Below are 21,616 nucleotides of genomic sequence, written 5' to 3' on the forward strand. Positions count from 1 at the left end.
CCAGGGTCGCACAGCAGGAAGAGAAGCCAGGTCTCCTAACGCCGGTCCAGAGCACTATTCTGTCTGCCATGCAACCTTCCCTCCTATGTTGTACCTTTCCCCTGACCCTTTCAAGCTCTTCACAGCATGGGCCATCCATTCCTGCATGTTTGTACAGCACCACGCACGCTCTGGACATGATTGTAATACAATTAATAAGAGCTGGGCGTACAGCCCACTTATCCCGTGTACTGGTTCCTCTCTCCTCTGGGCTGTGCTTCCCCGTGGTCATCCCCACTCGTATGCATCTTTCAATACGGTCTCAGGGCCCTAACTTAGGTCTTGATCTCATCATGCTGGGCACAAAATGTCTACCCTTAAGAGACGGGGAAAAAGGCCGGGAGAAAGAACGGATTATCCCCATTTTATGGACGGGGCAGGGATGCTGGGAGTAGCTGTAAGCACGCATTGAAGCCAAGGAGATTACTCCCATGTTTTATGAGTGATGCCCATATGTAAGTGGTTTGCTGAACTGAAGCCGGACATTCAGCCTCCCTCAGTTCCCAGTGAGCACCACAATAAGAGGCCAGTTTTTCCTAAGGGGCATCAAATCTGTCCCTAGGTGTCCCAGTAGAAACTGCTGGCCACAAAGCACCTTGGGAAATCCAGCTCTGATTTCAGAGCTGAGCTGTGGAAAATCCAGCCACACGTGCCAATCTGGCCCAGAGGACTTGTGTGCACCAGAAAGTTTTATTGCTACAACAAACTCCAACTAATGTGGACACAATTAGACTGGTATGCAAGTGAGCAATTTCTGTATGAACCACACTGGTATAAGGTCCGTTATATGGGTAAAACTGGGTCCACCCTGAGGCTTTTAGCGGTACTATTATTGTGGTAACAACTCACAGCCGCCTCTGGCATCATTCTAGCAGTAAAACTTGTAAGCCAACCCGGCCAGAATGACTTGCCCAGGGTTACACAGGCAGTGTGTCAGAGCCAAGAATCAAAGCCCGATCTCCTGGGTCCGGGTCCAGTGCTCTGTCACCCACACACTCACTCACACATCCCACCTATCGCACACACACAGCCCATCTCTCTCACACACACGCACACCCCACCTATCACACACTCACACACAGCCCCTCTCTCTCTCTCTCTTGCTCTCACGCACACACCACCCATCACTCACACACACGGCCCATGTCAATCAGATACACACCCAGCCCCGTGTCACACGCACCCCCCCCTCGCACCCGCCCAGCCCGTCTCTCTCGGACACGCGCGCGCGCCCCGGCTCGGCTCCCCCGCTGGGCTCGCGCCGCCCCTGCTCTCGGGCCGCGGCCGGCGGTGGGCGGCGCTGGAGGCGGGCAGTTCCCTGGCCAGCCCGGCGCTGGCGGCCAGTCGGCCGGGGGAGCGCTGCGGTGCGGAGCTGCCGAGCCGAGCCGGGCCGCGCCGCGCCGCCTGGGCCCGCGGGACGATGCGCTGACGGGCCTGGGGCGGGCAGCCTGCGCCGAGCGCCGGGATCGCCGCTGTGCGGCCGGCGGGGCCCTGCCGGGGCCGCCCGGGGAAGATGAACTACCTGGTGAGTGCCCGGCCTGCGCCCCGCCTCGCCGGGGCCGGGGCCGCCCGCTGTGCGGCCGGGGGAGCGGACCGGAGCCCGGCTGGAGCTGGCGCTGGGGTCGGTGGCTGGGGGTGCCCGGAGCGGGGGCCTCTCTGCCCGCCCGCCCGCCGGGCCCATCCCCGCTGCCTCCCGGCGCCCCAAGAGCGCCCGCGGCGGCCCGGGGGTGTCGCGCTGGGGCGGCTGAGCTCGGCCCGCGGACGCCGCCGCGCGGAGGCGGATTCCCAGCCCCGCCCGCCCGCCCCGGGAGCCGGACCCCGCTGCAGGGACGTGCCCGGGCCTGGGAGCTGCCGGGCGCCGCCCCCTGCGCCCCCCGCGGAGACAATGCGGAGCCCCCCGGCGCTGGGAAGCCCGAGGCCGCGGCGCGTTTCCTGCTCCCGGCTCGCCCGCTGGCCGGGGCCCCAGGCTGCCTGCGGTTACCGGGCGCCCGCGGGGCCGGCCGGGCTGTGCCCTGTCCGCTGCGATCCGGGACATTCCCGGGATCGGCTCTGCCGGCCCCGGGTCCTGCCCCTCTCGACGTGGCACGAGCCGCCCCGCGTGGCTCCTGGGGATCCTGATCTGGCCCCGGGCCGCTTCCCTGGTGAAGCCAGGGGCCAGGGCAGCGGCCACCCACACTGGCAGTAGCCCGGCCATGCCGGAGGGCGTGCGGGGGGCTGGGTTTTCTCGCGGTGGGGGGCTCTGAGTGGCAGGGCTGCGGTGAAGTTGTCACAGCTACGGGCAGGGGCTGGTTTCTGTGCCGTGGGTCAGGATCTGGCCCAGCAGCCCGGAGGGGGTGGGGGACAGTGTTTCCGAGGTCTGGAGCTGCGCCTTTGTCCTTTGAAGGAGATCTGAAACAGAAACCAGTGGCTAAATCCCCTGGGCGAGGCTGTTGCCAGCCTGTGGCTGCTCAGGGACCTCCCTGTAACGAGTTTGTTGGGGTCTCAGGCCAGTTCCTGGAGGACCTGGCATGGCCTGCTCTAGAGCCCACCCTTTGCTCCCTTTGGTGCTCCCTTTGCTCCCGCGAGCGCCTCTCGCCCCAGCGTCAGGGCAGGCACTTGCTGTACGTGCCTGTTGCATGTGTCTGCGTCTGCCTCATGCCAGCCGTGCGCTAGGGTCCTCAGTGCTGGCTACCGTGGCAGCAGCGGGTGCAGGTGCAGGTTTGCTTGTTGCTGCGGCACACCCTAGGGGTGTGCCTGGGATGGGAAGCCCCAGCGCTATCTGCCCAACATTGCAGTCCACTCCGTGGATGTGGGTTTACAGCCTGGGTGACTGACCCGGGTGAAGGTGACCTGGCTGTGACATGGGTAATTAGCTGGGCTAAGTTGGGAGGCCAGGGGGCATATTTCCCCCATAGGATCCCCTCTCCCAGCAGCAGTATGGACCATTGCCCTGCCCCAGGCTAACATCGGCACCTAGCACCTGCCAGCCTAGGATCTCAACGCTCTTAACGAGGTGATGGCCACCATCTTGGCTGAGAGGCCAGGACTCAAACTGGTCATCTCCAGGGCTAACTGTGTGAGCTGGCCCGTGGCATGTGTTCACCCGTGACACTCGGTACCTTCATCTCCCCCATAGGGAGGGTCAGGGTCGGTATCCCCGGTTTACAGATTGGGACCTGCGGCTCGGAGAGGAAGTGACCTGCCCGGAGGTTGTGCAGCACGTCCGGCCAAGTGCCTTACTTCCAGGCCCTGCTCTCACCGCCAGCCTGTGCTCCCTCCCTGACTCGGCCCCGTCTGGGATGGCACAAGACTCTAAGCAGGGGGCATTGCTCCCCACTCCCACCTTGCTGGTGTGTTCTTGGGTTACCCTTCAAACCCTGCCCCCCCCCTTTTCTCTCTGCCCCCCAGGGAGCCCTTCCCACCACCGTCAGCTCCCTGTCATTGGGCTGCGAGTGCCCTCTGGCGCTCAGCACCACCCCATAATCAGCCAGGAGTGGGCGCCACAAGGCACTCCCAGCCCCTCTGTTGCTGGCCCCAGGAGCAAGGGCCCAGGCCCAGCAGCACCCTGACCTCACTGGGCCACAGGGGCCAAGGAGGCGGGCCTGGAACCAGGCAAGCTGAGCTGGGAGTCTGGGGTCTAGAAGCGTTTTACCATCCAAAACTGAGCAGCTGGGCCTAGCAGGAGCCTGGGACTGTGCAGACTTGGGGCAGTGGGGCCCCAAGGCCCGTCAAGGACGGGTGCCGGATTTCCCCCTCCCAAGGCGAGGTTTACCATTGGTAACTGAAGGAGGAGGGAGGGAGCCGTTCCTGGGAAGAGGCCAACTGGGGGTGAATAACTGGCATGGCTGGTGGTTAGTGTGAGAGCGTAAGTGCTCTGCCTGTGCACGTCAGCCGGCCCCAGAGCACGTCGTTAATGATTCACCCGCCGATAATCAGCAATCTCCAGGCCTAGCTAATCCGGCTGTGTGAGTACAGTACAGGGCCGGGAGAGGGGAGTGAACTCCTTTCATGTCAGATTACAAGCATTGTGGCAGTGCTGAGTGGGGCAGCCGGAGCAGGGACCCATGCGGCACTAGCAAACTGTGAGAAGAGATGTGCCCCTGCGTCTCACCTGCCTTCCGCAGCGGCTCCCCTGGCATACGGGTAGCATGCCCCTCGGGGCAGCGCCTGCACCTTGGGCTGGTGCCAAGCCATGCAAACCCACATGGGCCAGGCCTAGTGAGGGGGATCTTCCCCCAGGGCAGTGGTCTGTACACCCCCTTGCCGATCAGCGCCCTTGTGACACTGCACGCTATGGGCTCTCATCACAGAGCGGGGTTCTGCGGTCTGGGAGTTTGTGGCTAATATACTGGCTGGTCCCCTTGCTCTGTTTAGCCGTTCTCTGTTTAACCCCTTCACACCCAGATTTGCCCAGGGTTTGCTTGAGCAAGAAGGATCAAACAAGTAGCACCTAGTGAGTGGAAAGGTGGGGTGGGCTGGTGGAGGGGGTGGGAGCCTGGGTTTGCTCCTGGCTCTGCCAGTTGGGTCCATTTCTTCTCCCATGTTTTGCCTTGTTCAGATTGCAGGCCCTGTGGGGCCGGGACTGTCTGTCACTGGGGGTACATACAGTGCCCAGCGCAACCGAGCCCTGAATGCGATTGTTAGCATAATACACACCAATAATGAAGGGGGAGTTTGGGGCCTGTTGAGATGATGGTCCTCCAAATGGAATCCATTATCCTGCCTGGGCAGAGAGGATAGACGCCTGTCAGAGGGCACGTGTTGGCTGCTAAGAACATAAGAGCGGCCAGACTGGGAAAGACCAATGGCCCACCTAGCCCAGTGTCCTGTCTTCTGACAGTGGCCAGTGCCAGGTGCTTCAGAGGGCATGAACAGAACAGGGCCATTGAGTGATCTGTTGTCCAGTCCCACCATTTGGCAGTCGGAAATTTAGGGACACCCAGAGCATGGGGTACAGTACAGGGGAGGGGAGCGACTCCTTTCATGTCAGATGACCATCTTGGCTAATAGCCATTGCTGGACCCATCCTCCATGCTGTACTAGCCCCCTCCAGCTGCCAGCAGCTGCCGTGTGTGGCTGTAAAACCAGGTGGCGTGGGGTTGTTCCAGGAACAGGGCGTGGCAAGTGCCGAGCTTATCTGTCTCTCTGCCTTTCGCTTTGCTGGGAAAGTGTCGCTCCCAGGACCTGGCTCTCCTGGCTGCCCCAAGGGAGGATGAGGTGAGTGCTGGGTGTGAGGCTGAACCACAGTGCAGGCTGGGGAGGGACCTGCCATTTGTATGCCCCAAGGGTGCAGCTGCTGCACAAGAGCCTAAAATTGCTGGCGTGGGGCCCTGGACAGGTCCTGACTGGAGGCTGAGCAGCACCCGCTTCGTCTCATTGGTTACCCTGCGCAGCTCCCAGTGGGGCTTGCTTCCAATCCCTGGGTAGGGCTCATGGCAGACCCCTCAGAGAAGGCAACCAGTGTGGCTAGTCTTCACCAGACAGCCAGGGAGAGCCAGTCTTGGTGAGGAAGGATGGCACAGTGGCTTAGTGTCCCAGAGTGGGACTTGGGAGACCCGGGTTCAAATCCCTGTTCTGCCACCAACTACCTGGGTGACCCTGGTCAAGTCACCTAGCTGCTCTGTGCCTCAGTTTCCCCATCTGAATAATCAGGGTGTAGTGGGGCAGCTGCCCCACTCCAGTAAAACAGGGGTTAAAAGCAGGCTTGGAGAGGGCTGTGGCAAGGAAAAGCTAGGCTGATTGGGGAAGCAGCCACAGCTGTGGCCAGCTCAGTTAGGTCCCAGCTGGCCTGATAAAAGGGATGTGGGCCAGAAGTTGGAGGAGTCTCACTCTAGCCCTGGAGTGGGAAGGGCTAGCTGCCTGGGAGCAAGGTACCTGAAGCAGGGGAGTGCTGGGGAAAAGGGCAAGAGGAGCTCCAGCCTGGCAACTCCCCTGACTGCAGGCCTTGTTGAAGGCCTATAGAGGTACTGGAGCTGCAGAGGTGTAGCCTGGGATAGGCAAAGGCAGCAGGTCCTACCGCCTTGCCAGTGATGAGTGGCCATTACGGACTGCAGGCTGCCCTAGTGAGCGGGGGCTAGATGATGACAGGCAGTAGCCACTGAGGCAAGGTGGATTTAGAGGGTTGGGGGTTTGCCTGGGAGGGGAGACCTAGAGTATAGGGGTACTGCTGGGGCAGAACACCAGGGTAAAGGGCACAGGGGTCTGGGAGGGGCACAGGGCCAGCGGCAGGCGAGACACCAACCTGCAGAGGGCGTGCTGTAAGCTGGAAAAGAGCTAATTCCTAGATGACCAGCAGGAGGCGCTGCACCAGTGAGTCGTCGCTTTGCTACAGATGGTGTCAGGGTTCCCTCCCCCCGCTGAACTGTGGGGTACAGATGTGGGGACCCGCATGAAAGACCCCCTAAGCTTATTTCTACCAGCTTAGGTTCAAAACTTCCCCAAGGCACAAATCCTTCCCTGTCCTTGGATGAGTACTGCTGCCACCACCAAGTGAGTTAGACAAAGATTCAGGAAAAGGACCACTTGGAGTTCCTGTTTCCCTAAAATATCCCCCCAAGCCCCTTCACCCCCGTTCCTGGGGAGGCTTGAGAATAATCTACCAACCAGATAGGTAAACAAGGTGAGCACAGACCAGACCCTTGGGTTTTTAGGACACTAAAAACCCATCAGATTCTTAAAAAACAGAACTTTATTATAAAGAAAAAGTAAAAGAAACACCTCTGTAAAATCAGGGTGGAAGGTAATTTTACAGGGTAATAAGATTTAAAACATAGAGGATTCCTCTCTAGGCAAAACTTCAAAGTTATAAAAAACAGGGATAAACCTCCCTCTTAGCACAGGGAAAATTCACAAGCTAAAACAAAAGATAATCTAATGTATTTCCTTCCTGTTACTTACAATTTGTAGTCTTAGATGCTTAGTTCAGGTATGGCTTTAAGAGATGTATTTTCCCTGCCCTGGTTCCTCGCTGACCCAGAGAGAACACACAGAAACACAGAACAAAAATCTTCCCCCACAGATTTGAAAGCATCTTCTCCCCTTTTGGTCAGGTGCCAACTAGGTTATCTGAGCTTCTTAACCCCTTACAGGTAAAGGAGGGATTTTATGCTACCCTTAGCTGTATGGTTATGACAGAGGGTAATAGCATGGGCCTGCCTCCCAGGGGTTTGGGAGGTTACATATGGGCTCAGGTGCTGTGGTGGTAGGGGCCAGATAAATACCGTAGATAAGTGAGCACTTGAGGGTTTATGCGCTGTGTTGGACCCTCACCTGGTCACTTGCCAGAGGTGGTGGAGCAGAGCTGAGCTGAGGCAACTGGGAGGTACTTTGGGCCAGTCTCATAAGGCAGGAGGTCACCTGGTCAGAGCAGGCTCTGCTGTGGTCTGGGGGGGCAATGGCCAGAGGGCAGGCGTGGGGAGGCGGAGCTCAGCGTCTGCTGTGGTGTGGGACAGTGCGAGATAGGCCCTGGTGGACCCAGCGCTGGGGCAGAGGGTGAAGAGACCGAGGTACTGAGGCCAAGGAGCAAAGGGCAGAGCAGCTCCTGGGACTGCTCCGTCCTGAGGGGAGGGGAGGCAGCCCACGCAGCCCACAAGCCTCTTTGCGAAGACCTCCGCTAGAGCCTCCTTGCAGGTGCTGCTGCTGCAGTGACGGGCCGCAGCTCGATGGCGACGGGCCTTGTTCGGGGGGCGTGCTCTGCCCCTTGCACACAGTGGCTGCCCAGGCACCTGGCGGCTGCCCGCTCCCATCCCTGAGAGGGACATACTCTGATGGCGTGATGGTGAGCAGACTGCAGGCCAGGGTTGCCCCAGTCCCGGAGGGGTAATGCGGGGAGCAGCCTTTCCTAAACAAGGGTCCCACCCCTGGGCAGCAGTGTCCGAACGAAGCCCAGGGCTCCTGGAGGGCTCAACTCCAGGCAGTGAATGTGGCTGTGGGTGTGAGCCCACTCGTGCCAGGGCATCCCCAGGCATGGGTGATCAGAGACTTGGCTCCCCCTATCTCTGTGTGCGGCAGCTGGGACTGGGTGCTGCTGGGGTGGGGGCAAATGGTACCTGGGCAAGACGGGCCTGGCAGACCCCCCATGGCCAAACTGCAGCCAGGAGGGAGCAGAGAATCCAGGGGGATCCCTGAGCAGGAGTTGCCAAGGCCCTTCCCTGCCTGGCGCTGGACTACGCCTTGCCCATGGTGGGCACTGGGACCCGGCACCCAGGCTCCCCGTGCTCCTAGCCTGCAGGCGCAGGGCAGGGCCTGTCTGCAGGAACAGCTCCTGCTGCAGCTGGCGTGCTGAGCTCCAGGGTCATGTCTGGGCAGGACGGGCCGCTGGAGGGGGTGGGGAGGGGTGGCGCTCCCATCCGGCTGTCTCCTCGCTTGCATCAGCTGGGCGCACCTGGGGCTGGGTGAGCTCAGCCTGCAGTGCCCACCGGATGGCGCTCTCCCACGGGAGTCCCAGCCTTGCTAGTGCTCTGGGCGGGGGCCTTTGCGGTTCGCTCTGGTGGCAGGTGTTTGTATGTGGGGGACGAGGAGGGAGCCAGCTGATGGGGGAGGACAATAAATCTGCAGCAGCAGCTGCTCTGCTGGGCTCCTCCTGCCAGTCAGATGCAAGGGGGAGTGGGGAGGGTGAATACAGTGCTGTGTCTACACAGAGGGCAGGGCCCAGGCTGTTCTGGGAGCATCCGAACTTTGGCCTCAGCCCTGCTGCGGCAGAGGAGAGGGGCCCTGCGAGGGGCTGGGACAGTTCCCCAGCTGCCATGGGAAGAGCACGTGGGGTGCTGCTGGGTCCCATCTACCCAGGGTGGGCTGCGTTAGCCAGCGAACCTGGCTCGCAGGCTGCTCCTGGATCCCGCTGGGTGAAAGGCAGTCATGTCCGGAGGTGGCCTTGCAGCAGGAGGTTGTATCGTGACTGTGGATCTCCCAGTGGACTGGCAGCTGGAGCCAGCCTGGTGTCCGGGGGATACCTGCCCTCAGCTGCCCCTGGGGAGACAATCAGGGCTCGGAGAAACCCCTGATCAGACCCAGAGCATTGTTAGATCCCATCTCTAGAGCTGAGTCCGGGGAGCCACTTACAACACAGGGAAACACTTGTGTAGAGGGGACCTGGCCAGCTGCCAACACTAGGCCAACCTGGTCACCGGCACGTGGGTCGGTCCATGTGTGATCCCACTGGGAGCAGGCCAGGGCACCAGTGGGTGCTCATAGGGGTAGTGAGGCCTGGCCCCTTGCAGCGGGTACCCCCCAGGCACCAGCTCCCGAAGGGGGCAGATCAGTCGCCAGGGTTTGGAATGATTTGGGCCTCACTTGTCATCATTGCAAAGCAAGACGCACATGAACCCACCCACCCGCAGGCGCCCCACACATGCACCCAACTGGAGTCCTTCGTTGGGGGCTGAATCGCCCTGGTGGGGCTGGGCAGGCTAAGGGCAGCCCAGGACACCGTTGCTCTGAGTTTCCCTCTGCTCAAGCCTGCCTCTGAGATGGGCCCAGATGCTCTGCTGCCGCGCCTAGCACAGCACAATAGGCTCTTCAGTCCTTCGTCCCCACCTGGCAGCCACTGTGAGCAGCCTGAAGGGGCAGGGGCATCACCTGGGCGTGGTCAGCAAAAGGGTTCTCTGCAGCTCGGTGCCCAAGGGCAGGGCTAGAAACCAGTCACGGGAGTGGTAGAGTGGGGGAAGGAAATGCCATTATGAAGGTAAAAGACCTCCCCGAGGGTCATAGCACTGGGCTGAGCCCCAAGCTGCTACTGGATTGTGTGCGCTGCTGCCCTCTAGTGGCCAGAATTGGGCCTGTTTGGCAATATGCCATAGGCCCTATACTGCTAATGGCTAGTGGAGAGTCTCCTGTAGCTCAAGTGGCAGAGTCCTGTGCAGGAGATTCTGGCTTCTCTCCCCACTTCCCCCAGCGTGTCCTGAGTGGCTAGGGCGGGCAGCGCCATGAAAATCTTCAAGTCCTGGCAGTGGGGGAATTGTTATGATACCAAACCCAGTGGAGGCTCAGGTCTTTCCCATGGGTTCCTTCTGTCCCGTTACCACGAGTGCAGCAGTGTTCTCCTCCTGGGAAGCTTCCGGTCCTGCCATACGGCTGCTGTCTTCAGGGCCTGCAGCCCCATCTTATGCGGGGAAGGGGATGGCAGAGGCCCTGGGTTACCCTCATTGGGTTGGGACCAGCCCAGGGGTGTGCCATATTGAGGCCCCTCGCCTGAGCTCGGAGGTGAGGGGGACTCCCCCAGCAGAGGGACTGGCTGGCTGGCTTAGCAGGTGGAGGATTTACAGCCTGTGAGTTTGTCCCTGCTCTGAGACAGCCAGCAGTGTTTGGGTGGCCATGTGGCCCAGCCAGCTAGGAGCCAACCCGGCCTCTGGTCCCAGCTCTGCCATTGACTCACCTGTGACCTTGGGCAAGTCTCTGAGCGCTGGCCTCCCATGTAGCTCCATCCCAGGGAGGGGCGTGGTGTTGTGCCCGATGAGCATTGGCTGTGAGGGTGAAGGGCTTGGTTCTGTGTCTGTTAGTGCTGGGATCTCTGAGAATTGGGGTGGATCCCAGCACCATGCATCTGGGGAGCTGAAAACGGTTCCTTAGCCATCCTGGGGAAAATAATCATCCTTGGCTCTTGCTCTGCATTAATCTCAGTGCACTTTGCTGGGGGTCAGTGTCATCTCCATTTTACAGCTGGGGAAACTGAGACACAGCGGGGAAGCGACTTGCCTGTGCTCACCCAGCAGAGTTGGGAATAGAACCCAGGTTTTTCAAGTCCCAGCCGACTGCTCTGTCCACTAGGCCAGGCTGCCTTCACCCTTCTTGTGTTTCCCCATTGTTGGTGTGTCTCGGCGAAGGGGTGTACCTGGCCAATATTGGCTTTACCATGGCACCAGTGGCTCCATGGTGCCGGGCCCACACTCAGAAGGGGCCCCGGTGTCAGGACTGTGGCCCCAACTCCCCTCCCCACTCTGCCCCAAGGCCCCACCCAACGCTGACTCCTCTTCACCTGCCTCCCCACTTCTGGCCCCTGAGTGTGGGGCCAGTAGCGCAGCTGGGTTGGGCGGGCTTCTGGGGCTCACGTCCCAGGGATCTGATCCACTCCCCAGCATGGCTCTGGCTTGGGCAGTCTCTGCTGCCTGCCATCTGTGGGGCCTTGCCCACCTCCCCAGGCCAAACTGCTTGGGACCAGGGCACGGGCAGGGCTGTCTTGGGCAATGCATGGGTCTTGGCTGGCCCCTCCAGGCAAGTGGGTCCTGAGGGAGCCCGGCCCAGGCAGGCCCCACTCCCGCTTTGTCCTGGCTGATTGCACTGCTCCTGAGGGGCCAGAGCGATCTCCGACCGGCCCCAGCTGTGCTGCCGTCTCAGCCCACACATGGACATAGTCGCTTCCCAGCGGGCGGTGAGTGTGGCTGGGGGACAGGCAGGGTGTGGGGGAGTGGGTCTCGGGGGGATCTGGGGCAGGGGTCTGTGTGTGTGGGCGCTTTGGGCACTGGGAGGTCTGTGTCGGGTACTCCTGGAGGAATGAAAACAGGTCCCCCTGCAGATTTCTTTGCTTCCTTTTAGAAAGTGAGGGAGAAGAAAAGGGAAGCAGCCCTTGGGAGGAGCAGGGGGACTGGGAATGCCCGTGGGCATTGCCCCCAAACAGAGGAAGGTGTGGGGGGCACACAGGGTCACATGCCACTCCCCCCCCTTCTGTGAGTGCTGAGTTGCCCAGCTGAAAAAAGAGGGTGTTGCTCCACCGACTTTGCAGCTGGACCCCAGCATCTCGGCCTCCTGCTGGGTGAGCTCCCTCCCCCCGCGCGTTGGGAGCTCCCCGCTTTCGGTGCGACAGAGAGTGACCCCTGTGGGGCGTGGCAGGGAGCAGGCTGGGGAGGGGATGGAGCGGTGGGGAACGACGCGGGCGGGAGAGGGAAGGGGATGGGGATGGAGCGGTGGGGATGGAAGCAGGCGAGAGGGGGAGGAGAGGGGGAAGGAAGCGGGCGGGAGGGGGAAGGACGCGGGCAGGAGGGGGGGGGGATGGGGATGGAAGCAGGTGGGGGGGGGAGGAAGTGGGCGGGAGGGGATGGGGATGGAGCGGTGGGGAAGGGACAGGGGGTATGGGAAGCGGGAGCCCGGCATGCAACATCCCATCAGCAGCAACGGGGACTCCCCCATTAAGCAGGCCCATCACACCCCCACCCTGACAAGCCCCATCTCCCCTGCAACTGGACCACTGGGATGAGCCCCCACACACTCCCACTGAGCCCCACCAGCTGCACCAGGACCCCCACCCAAATGAACCCCACCTCCCCTGCACCCAGACCCCCCAGCTGAGCTCCCCACACCTAGATACCCCGCGCTGAGCCCCAACCACCTTCACTTGGAAGCCCCTGCAGAGTCCCACGGCCCCTGCACCTGGGACATTCCCTGTGCGTCCAGATCCCCCACTGAGCCGCCCGCACCCAGACTGCCCCACACAGAAACCTCTTACCATCTGGATCCCCTCACACTAGGATCCTGCTGCCAGGAGGAGCGTGTCTGTCCATATCTGGAGCACCTGGCGCAGAGGGGCAGGGCTCCAGGTGTTTCTGGGGCAGGCCTGGCCCTTTCGCTGTGTCAGGGTCGGGTGCAGCCTCACTGCTCAGTCCCTGTCCCAGGGCTGGGGGAGGCTGTAGAGTGATCTCCCACCTCCATGCAGCTAGTGGCCTGTGCTCCTCACTGCCAGGCTGGAGCTTCCATATTTATTGACAAAAAAAATTGCAGAATTTTAAAATATTGTGTGCGGAATGAGGGGGGTGCTGGGCAGTGCGGGGGGCGCTGGGCGGGCAGTATGGTGTGCAGGGCACTGTGCAGTTTTGGTCAGAGGCCAGCAGGGAACCTCTCTGGGCGGGGGATGCTGGGCATAGCGGGCCCAGGGGGCGCTGGGCATAGGGTCAGGTCTCAGTGAGGGGGTGCTGGGCATAAGGATCTGTGGCTGGAGGTCTCTGGGCGAGAGGGTGCTGGGCATAAGGGCAGGGCACTAGGCAGGGGGGCAGGCTGGCAGCACAGGGCTGGGCGTGGCAGTGTGTGTCTGTGGTTGTAAGTATGTAAATGGTGCCCTCATGCTGGGCTGCATGGAGTGCGGGTGCTCCTGCCATGCCGTGGCCTGCCTCATTGTCCCCGGCCGGCCCCTCGCTCTGGGGACCGACCCCCCCCACCCCACCCCACCCCATACCATATTGCTCCCAAGGGGGCCCACAAATATGTTTGGGGCTGGGTCCAAAAAAAGTTAATCCAGCCTTGCTCCTGGCCCCGACTCCCTGCAGTGACTCCCAAGTGGATTCCGCCCCCCAGCGTCTGCCTGCTGGCGGCTGTGTCTGGGAGTGACACTAGTTGGGTTTGGGTAGGCAGCACAGGGGGAATCCTCAAAACTGCTTAGCAAACAGCCCTGTGGGGCTCAGGCGTGCCTCAGGCCTCGCCTGATGCAGCAATCCAGCAGAGCTTGGAGCTTCCGCCCAGCGGTGTTCTGTGCCCCAGTCTTGCATTTATTCCTGGGCCAGAGAATAAATGCACCCAAGCAAGGAAGAAGGGGTGCAGGATTTCCCTGCAGGGCTGCTGATGCTCCTCTTTTGAGAGCTACTGGACAAGCCCTGTGGCACAAACAGACCAGCTGGTTGAAGCAGGTTGGTTGCTGGTCCAGCTCGCCATGGGGAGGGGCTGCTATGGGGCCAGCCAAGGGCTGGGGAGTTGAGCTGCGTAGTGAACGTCTGGCGCTGCCCCAGGTGGAGCTCTGTGCCCAGCTTTGCTGGGTGCTGTCTCTGGGTCAGGTAGGACCATCCCTGTAAGAACTGGCCCTACCTCTGGGGCTGGCTGACTTGCAGGATTGGTGATGAATTCCAGAGCTCCTCCAAGCCAGGTCAGGACTGAGATCCAGCCCAGGGCAGCTGGGCTTCCAGGCTGTGTGTCACGAGTGGGGAGGGTCTCAGAGCAGATCCCTGTCACTGACACCTTCACCGCCACAGTTGGCATCAAACTGGTCCCTTGTGGCAGCCAAAGCAGAGGGGGCCTGAGCGGAATGGAACGTGGCTGTTTCCGCCTCGGCAAAGGGAGTGGCGAGAGAGGGCATCAGACTCTGATTTGCCACCCTCTGCTAGCAAAGGCAGCTCAGGCCAAGTCCTGCTGGGATTTCCAGTTTTCTCCTCCATCGAGTTGATATGGACACAGGATCCTCAGCAACATCCACTCCTCCCTATTGCTCATTCACTGGCTGCCCTGTGATGCCCCTCAGGACAGTTCAGCCACCCAGGAAGAGACCGAACGCCCAGAATCCCCGTCCTTGGCTTGCCAGCAAGCCCAGGGCCAGCGAGTGGGAGTTCAGGCTGCACAGAGCAGGTGCCACCTGGGTTGTGCTGCCCATTCCCGGGGGCTCAGCAGTCACGCTGTCATGGCATGGCCGTTTCCCATGTTGTCGTAATAAATCACCCTCCTGACATGTAGAGCATGGCCTGCCGCAGCTCCAGGCCAGGAGCCCTCCTGGCTGGCCAGTGAGAGGGAAGGGAAGAGGCCGTTACAGCGAATGAGCAGTGATCCGGTGCCTAATGTTGAATTCTCCACCAATCGCGAGCTGGGGGTGGGCAGGGAGCAGTTCTTCATTGTGTGACTGGGCCGCGTCCGGTTCCCAGATCCAGGAGGTTGCTCTACAAACAGCCGTTTTGTTGTTCTACGTGAAATGTCCTTGGGGCTTTTCTCTCTGTGTTTCTGGCCAGGCGCCTGCCAGCCTGCTCCCACCCAAAAGGCCTACTCACCCACGGGCGTAACTGCTCCGCTCTCAAACTGTGGCACGTGGCATGGCCCTGCCTGGCACGCTCCAAGCCTCTCCACACAGGAGTGCAGGAGACGTGACCTGCAGCCCTTGCTGCCCGGAGGGTGGGAGAGGGTCCCCATTCATCGCAGACTGCAGGGCCGGAACAGATGCTGCCAGGGCTACGTGTGACTCTCAGCCCGCCCGCCCCATGGCAGCGAGTTGATCAGCCATCCCCTCTCGCCCGTGTGAGCTGCTCTCGTGCCCTTCCCTGCTGTGCCCAGGCTGCTAGTCAGAGCCCAGCCTGCCCTGCCGCCTTTGCTGGGTCTGCCAACAGGGCAGCAGAGTAAAGAGTTGCCGGCTGGGCTGGAGTGCGGGAAGGTGTTGAACTCCCTGCATTCTCTCCCCCTTCCTTTGAACAGCAGCAGGTGCCCCCATGGGTCAGGCCTCACCCAGTCTGATTGTTGTTGAGGGGCAGACGCGTGCTCCCCTCCTTGGGGCTCACGCAGCAGGGAGGCAACGAGCCCAGGCTTGTGCCCTGCCATGCTTGGGGCATGGGGGCGGCTGGCTTGCTGCTGGGCGGTGGTTCCCCAGAGAAGCCGTGAGGCAGGAGCATTAACAACACACACTTGGGTCATACGCCTGGAGGCCCCCCGCAAAGGCGCCTGGGGGACGCAATGGTCAGTGGGATGTGATTGGCAGGGGGAGAGCTCCGGCGTGACCCTGGCGCCAGTGGTGTCAGTTTCCGCAGGGCTCTAATGCCAGCAGTGCTGCTCCTCGTAGCAGCCGTGCTGCCGGCTCCAGGGAACGGTCTCGGAGCTGATCCCTGGCACAAACAGGCATTGTTCCACGGGGCTGCGAGCAGGAGGGTCCCCCACCCGTGCTTGGGCCTTGTGCCAGCGAAATGCCCTCAGTTAATCCTGGGCTGGATTTTTTCCTTTCCAAGGGACCTGTGAATGGTCAGGGGGCAACTGAAGGACTGGCAGGTTGGGGGTACCATCGCCGAGGCTGGTGTCGCGCCAGCAGCCTCCACCGAGGAGGGCAGCACGGGGTGCGTTTGAGTCTTCCCAGTCCGGTAACCCTGGCGTGAATCCAGGGGTTTGGCTAGTGGACTGAATTCCAGTGGCCTTTAGGAGCAGTTGCTTTGCTGTGTGGGACGCCAGCAGGATCAGGCAGGGGTGCGGTGGTTGTGGGGAAGGGAGGGGGACATACTTCAGACATCTGTGGGGGAGAGGATGAAATTCCCCCCATGCGGGACCTGGAGACCCCTCTGGGCAGCCACGGGAAGTCCTATTCCACTGGGAAGCCGTTGTTCTCTGTGACCTCAGCCAAGTCGCTTTCCCTTGCTGTACCTCAGTTTCTCTGTCTGTTACATGGAGGTAATGACTCTTTCCTAGGGCCCAGCAGTGAATGTGAGGCTGGACTTAGTGATGGCTGGGTGGTGCTTTTGAGATAACTGGGGGTCATCCCTTTAGACAACAACACCCCCCGCCCCCCATCTCCTTGGCAGAGCATCGGGTCATCCGGTTAGACGTGGATTTCTGTTTCCATCTGTTTTCATACTAGGATGCACCCAGGGCAAGCTGCTGGTGACCACCGCCTGGCATGCAGCCTTCTGTGGCTCCGATGGGCGAGCTGCAGGAAAGTCAGGCTGGGGGAGGGGTGAGCTGGTGAGCACGGGGTGCTCTTCCTGGTGAGTGGCATGCTTCTTGCTAAATGCCTGCGGAGGGCTGGGGGCGAAAACCTGGCCTTGGTTGTAAGTGCCGCTCGCATGAAAATCCAGGTGGGGACAGACAGGGCTTCTGGCAGGTTCCTTTGCAGCTGTCTCTTTCCAGTTTTCCGTCTCTCACCTGCCATTCTCCAGCGGGGTTCTAGCCCAGCTGTTGCTGGTTTTCCAGCAATCAGAGCAGGTATTGAGCCATACTGTGCTGCCAGTCTTTGGGGGTGTCTTAAAGCCCCAGCTCCTGGGAGCATGTGATTCCAAGAGAGTCGGCTTTCATTCAGAAAGATAATTAACTGTCCCGTCTTCATGGTGGCAGAGAGAGCGGGAGCCGTGAAGGCTCTGAGACAAGACAAATGAAAAGAACCTGGCATTTCTTATCTAAAATGGAACAATTTGTACGCCTGGTTGGGGGGGGCCAATTCGTGGATTTTGGTTGGTGATACAGTGACCCCAGGGGTGAAAGGTGTTTCCATTTGGGATGAACGCTGGCTACACACCCCACTCAGGATCCTGGGCTGCTATCACAGCCCAAGCTGGGCCAGGTCTGGAATACTCCAGTGCCCCAAGCGCTGCTCCCGCTCGGCTACCCGCCCTACCTCCCTCGCCCGCTACACTGCCATCCCTGCTGACCAGCTTTCCAGCTGCCCCTCCCACCATACCATGCTGTCCGTGGGGGAAGCACTTGACGCTTGTACAGGCCACCTGCCCAGGAGGTTCCCAAGGTGCTTTGCCAGCATGAGTGAAGCCCCTGTGTCTGTGCAATCTGTAGGTGGGGGAACTAAGGCAGCAGTTGGCAGCAGAACCCAGGAGTCCCAGCCCCTTGTTCTCTGGTCTAATCATCAGACACCGGTGCTTAGTGCTAGTGAATACACTGCAGTCAGCTTTAGACAGTTACTGGGGAACATATTGGAGACGACCCCCCCCCCCCCCCCCCCCCCCGCAAAGTGTCTGGGACAGGGGCCAGCTAGGGTCTATCAGCTAGGGTCCCTGTTCTGCTCTCAATCAAATAGGCACAATGCCCTGGACTATCAGTGAGACCAACACCAGAATTGGGCCCTTCCAACAGAAAGTTATTGGGACTGGGAGTCGGGATTCTGGGGCTCTCTGATTCTGGGGCTCAGGCCCCCCCCAGTGCCTCAGTTTCCCCGTCTATAGCAGAGGGAGAATGATCCTGGCCTGGCTTTCTGAAGTGCCTCCTGTTTGGGGGGATCATGAGATCAGTGTTGCCATCCATGAACCACCCCTCCCCCGCTCCTCTTGTCTGTGCCCCATTCCCATGGCAAGGGGCTGCTTTCTGATGCTGCTGGGAACTGCTTCATGGTTCCGTGGGTCTGCAGCCTCCCCAAAGCTGCCACCAGTCCCCGATGGTGTCTGCCCCCCTCTCAAGCGACTCGGGCGATGTACAGCCTGGCACATGGGGCTGGCACAGCCAGCCTCGGGTCTGGGGCATCAAATGGGCTCCGAGCCTCCTGCTCCCCCACCCCACCCCATGGGCCGTGCCTAGGCTGCGAACCCAAGGGGCAAGGTAGTGGAAATCGGGCCCCAATTCTCAAAGGGCCAGGCCCAGTGCACATGCTGCGAGTCCTGGCCTTTGACCACATTTGATCTACCCCCAGGAGGCTGAGGCATTGCCCCCCCACCACGCCCCCCCACCACACCCCTGATGGCAGCCTGGCGGGCGCCGGGCGGGGTGAGCCGCGGGCCCCATTCCCGACAGAGTCTGGCCCTGCGAGGCTTGGTGTGAGCAGGCTGTGTTCTCTGGGGTCGGCTCAGTGGCTGGGCTGGAGCCGGGGAATTCTCCCCACGCTGACTCACTGCGCTGGCACTTCCTGTCCAGCGGGCAGGGGCAGGGGGAGGGGAAGCCGGGCACCTGAAATGGAAGCACAAGCCGGATGGGAGCGTGACGCGAGGGGCCTCGCCTGCCGCCGGGCGGCCCAGCTCCCTTCCCCTCCCCAGCTCCCTTCCCAGCAGGCGACTCTGGAAGGATGCGAGCTCTTCCTGGCAGGAAAAGCAGGCAAAAGGCCATATTAGGGAAAGCTCCGTCCTGGCCTGCTCCCCTGAGCCAGGCCCCCGACTCCCACTGTAGCCACTGCGGGGGCTCAGCAGCGCTGTAACGACCCGGCTCTCCCCAGCAGGCTGCGATTGGGGTTTACACCTTTGCCCGGGGCAAACAAGCGACTCCGGCTTTCCACCAGGCTCTGCTCTGTCTCCATATGGCCCCCCCAACCCAAGACAGCATTGGCAGCCCCGGTGCTCGGAGCCTCCCGGGGATCACAAGATGGGCTTTCCAATGGGGAATTTCGGTTGGCTTGTTGTTTGGGGCTTTTTGTGATTGAGCGTCTGGCTTTGGTGTATGAGTCGCGTTTCTGAGCTTTTCTCTGCCGTGACACGGGCTAGAGACCGGCTGGAAATAAACCAGAGCTGGGATCCTGTCATTGTCACAGGACTCCCGTGGCTTGGGGACCGCCTTCCTGCTCGTGTCCTGAACTGGCGCTAAATGCGTGAGAGCTGGGCCTACCTGCCTTTGCTCTCCCTCTTCAGGGCCTGCTGGGCCTAGCTCTGGAGGTGGGTTTGAAGTCAGTGGGGGTGGGATGTCCCAGCTGCTGGCTTTGCTTCGGTCATCGCTTCCGCTTGGCTTTACACCAGTGTCATTCCAGTGGGGTCACACCTGATGGGCCCGCCTTGGTGCGATGTGGCGTGGGGGTGACTCAGCCACCGGGGGAGGCCCTCAGCGGGGTAGGACCCTCAGTCCGGTGTCGTTTCTGATCTGGCGCTAGCCGCTCCCATATGGGGATGGGGCCTGCAGCCCCACTCAGCGCCTTGCAGGGAGTGAGAGCAGGATCGGGCCCCTCTCTGGGCAGCCCTGGAGTGAAGGGCCCTTTTCCTGGCTCACTTCAGTGCTGTGAATTAGCCATGCTGTAGGAGGTCACTGGGCACTGTCCTTGCTGCTTCCCCCACTGCGCGCCTGGGCCCCTCCCTGCCCCTCTCAAGGGGCCTTTGCAGTGGGTGCTGCTGGAGGAATGGCTGACCTCTGGCATCTGGCTTCCTCTGGGACCGGCTGGAGCCGCCCACTGGTCCCTCGTTCCCTGCATGGTTGAGCCCTGCGCCCTCCTGCTTTCGGGGGGAGCCCCCAGCTGCTGGGAACTCTCCTCTGCAGGGGGCAAGTGGGAAATAGAGCTGGAGAGTCCAGTGCTGAGCAGTTGGGCTCTCAGGAGAGTGCAGGGAAACCATGTGCTTCCAGTCTGGACAGGGCAGACAGGAGCTGGGCCTGCTCCCCCCAGACAGCTCTGCTGGTGTCCCTCACTCCTGACCCACAGCCCCCTGCTGTCTCAGCCCTGGGCTCCCCCCAGAAGGCTCTGCCAGTGCCCCTTGATCCCAACCCAGAGCCCCCTGCTATCCCATCCCTGGGCTCCCCCCTGCTCTGCCAGTGCCCCTCACTTCTGACCCACAGCTGCGTGCTGTCCCAGCCCTGGGCTTCCCTCACACAGCTCTGCCAGTGCCCCTCAATACTGCCCCACAGCCCCAGCTATCCCAGCCCTGGATTCCTCCCTGCTTCTGCCCCCCAGCTCTGCCAGTGCCCCCCAGTCCCACTTGGAACAGTTTGTTTTGCAGAATCACACAGATGGAGGTGTGGCCCTTGGTGCGATGGGCAGATGGGACATGCCCCCATTTGAGCCAGTCAGGTCATTCTGGCTTTACCCAACGAGGTCTGAAGGCAGCTGGGTCTTGGGGGGGAGCCCCTTGCATCTTGGGACAGTGGAGGGGCCGTGTGAGGGATGTAGCTGTGCCCCTTGGGGGGCCATGTGGAGGAACCTGCGTATGGGCTCAGTGCCTTGTGTTCCTCTTCCCACCTGGATCCCAGCCCCGGGCCAGGAGCAGCAGCAAGCTGGGGCTGGCCAGGAAGCAGAGCGTCTGCCTGCAGTGTGGCGTGGGGGTGACTAATCCCCAGTCGGCGTCTCTGCCTGCGAACGGCCAGGAGCAGAGTGTCTGTGTGTGGCTGTGTGCTGAGGGTTCTTTCCATCACTCAGCCCCTGGGCCAGGCTGGGTTATATTTGGAAGCATGACCAATGTGTCATGGGCCTGAGGAACGCTGGCGAGTATTGGCTATCAGCGCCCCCGGACCGGGGAGGGAGCAGGAAATGGCTCACCAGGAGCAGGCTGCTCTCTGTGCCTGGGGCCTGATCCGGGGCACTGCCAGCCCTGCAGGAGCCCTGCCATGGGCAGCTGGGCATCCCCAGCCCCACCGCCAGGTGACTGTGCCTCTCACGAAGCCTGTTCTCTCCAGTGCAAGCTGTAGTTGTCACATTCTCACCTGACTCCAGGAGCTGGGGCTTTAAGGAAATCACCAAAGACCAGGAGCCTCGCTGTAAAACTATGTGAGCTGGCCACACTCAGTGTGCTCCCACAATTGTTTTCCCTCTTTGGACCCTTTCCCCAGGTAACCTTCGGACAAGGACATCCCCTGAGCTAGCATGGCCCTTGGGGAAGGATGGGAGTGGGGATAAAGCACTGCAGTGGGGCCCTGGCTTCCAGGCCCAGCTCTGCCATGAACTCTATGCGGGACCCTGGACAAGTCGTGTTGTGCTGGGGTTCGAAACCCGCTCGGCTCCGATCCCCCACCCCTATGCACAACCCAGATTGCCAGAAGCTCCTGCCGTGTCTGGCTGGCTGCAAAAGCTGGCCCTAGCCTTTCATGCCTCAGTTTCCCCATTTGCAAAATGTTCCTCCATTCTGCCTGTTTTGGGTCCTTATTCTAGGCTCCCTGGGGCAGGGACTCCACCTCCAGGTGTCTGGGCAGTGTCTGTGCGTTGGCTGAGGATGAAAAACCCAACAGCAGCCAGGCTAATGATTCGGGTTTGTTCTGTGGGTGTGGGCATCACCCACCATGGGCCAGCCCCCACAGGGGATGGGCTGTGCCCCAAAGGGTTTGCAGTCTCGGGTGAGATTCCCACCAGGTGCAAATCACTGCAGCTCCTGTGTAGCCAATAGGCTAGATTCTGCAGTGGCGTGAATGTGCTCAGCTCCATGGTGGTTAGCAAGGCTCCAATCTGACCCTTAATGTCAGATTCCCCTGTGGGAGGGGGGTCTAAATTGGTGGGACTGGGATGGGGGAGGACACAGGATCTGGGAGCCCAGCTCCGGTTCCCTTC

General features: G+C 61.1%; 1 protein-coding gene across 2 annotated transcripts in view; it reads left to right on the forward strand.

Moving 5' to 3' along the window:
* Nucleotides 1–1,359: 1,359 nt before the first annotated feature.
* The window catches only part of BCAR1 (BCAR1 scaffold protein, Cas family member), a 38,096-nt gene continuing 17,839 nt past the window's right edge, over nucleotides 1,360–21,616 (forward strand). For both annotated transcript variants that reach the window (XM_037877917.2, XM_037877918.2), the window contains exon 1: nucleotides 1,360–1,564. In XM_037877917.2, coding sequence (XP_037733845.1) covers nucleotides 1,553–1,564 — 12 coding nt within the window. In that variant the 5' untranslated portion in view covers nucleotides 1,360–1,552. The remainder of the gene's footprint in view (nucleotides 1,565–21,616) is intronic.

This window comes from Chelonia mydas, chromosome 12 (assembly GCF_015237465.2).
Source record: "Chelonia mydas isolate rCheMyd1 chromosome 12, rCheMyd1.pri.v2, whole genome shotgun sequence".
Taxonomy (NCBI): Eukaryota; Metazoa; Chordata; order Testudines; family Cheloniidae; genus Chelonia; species Chelonia mydas.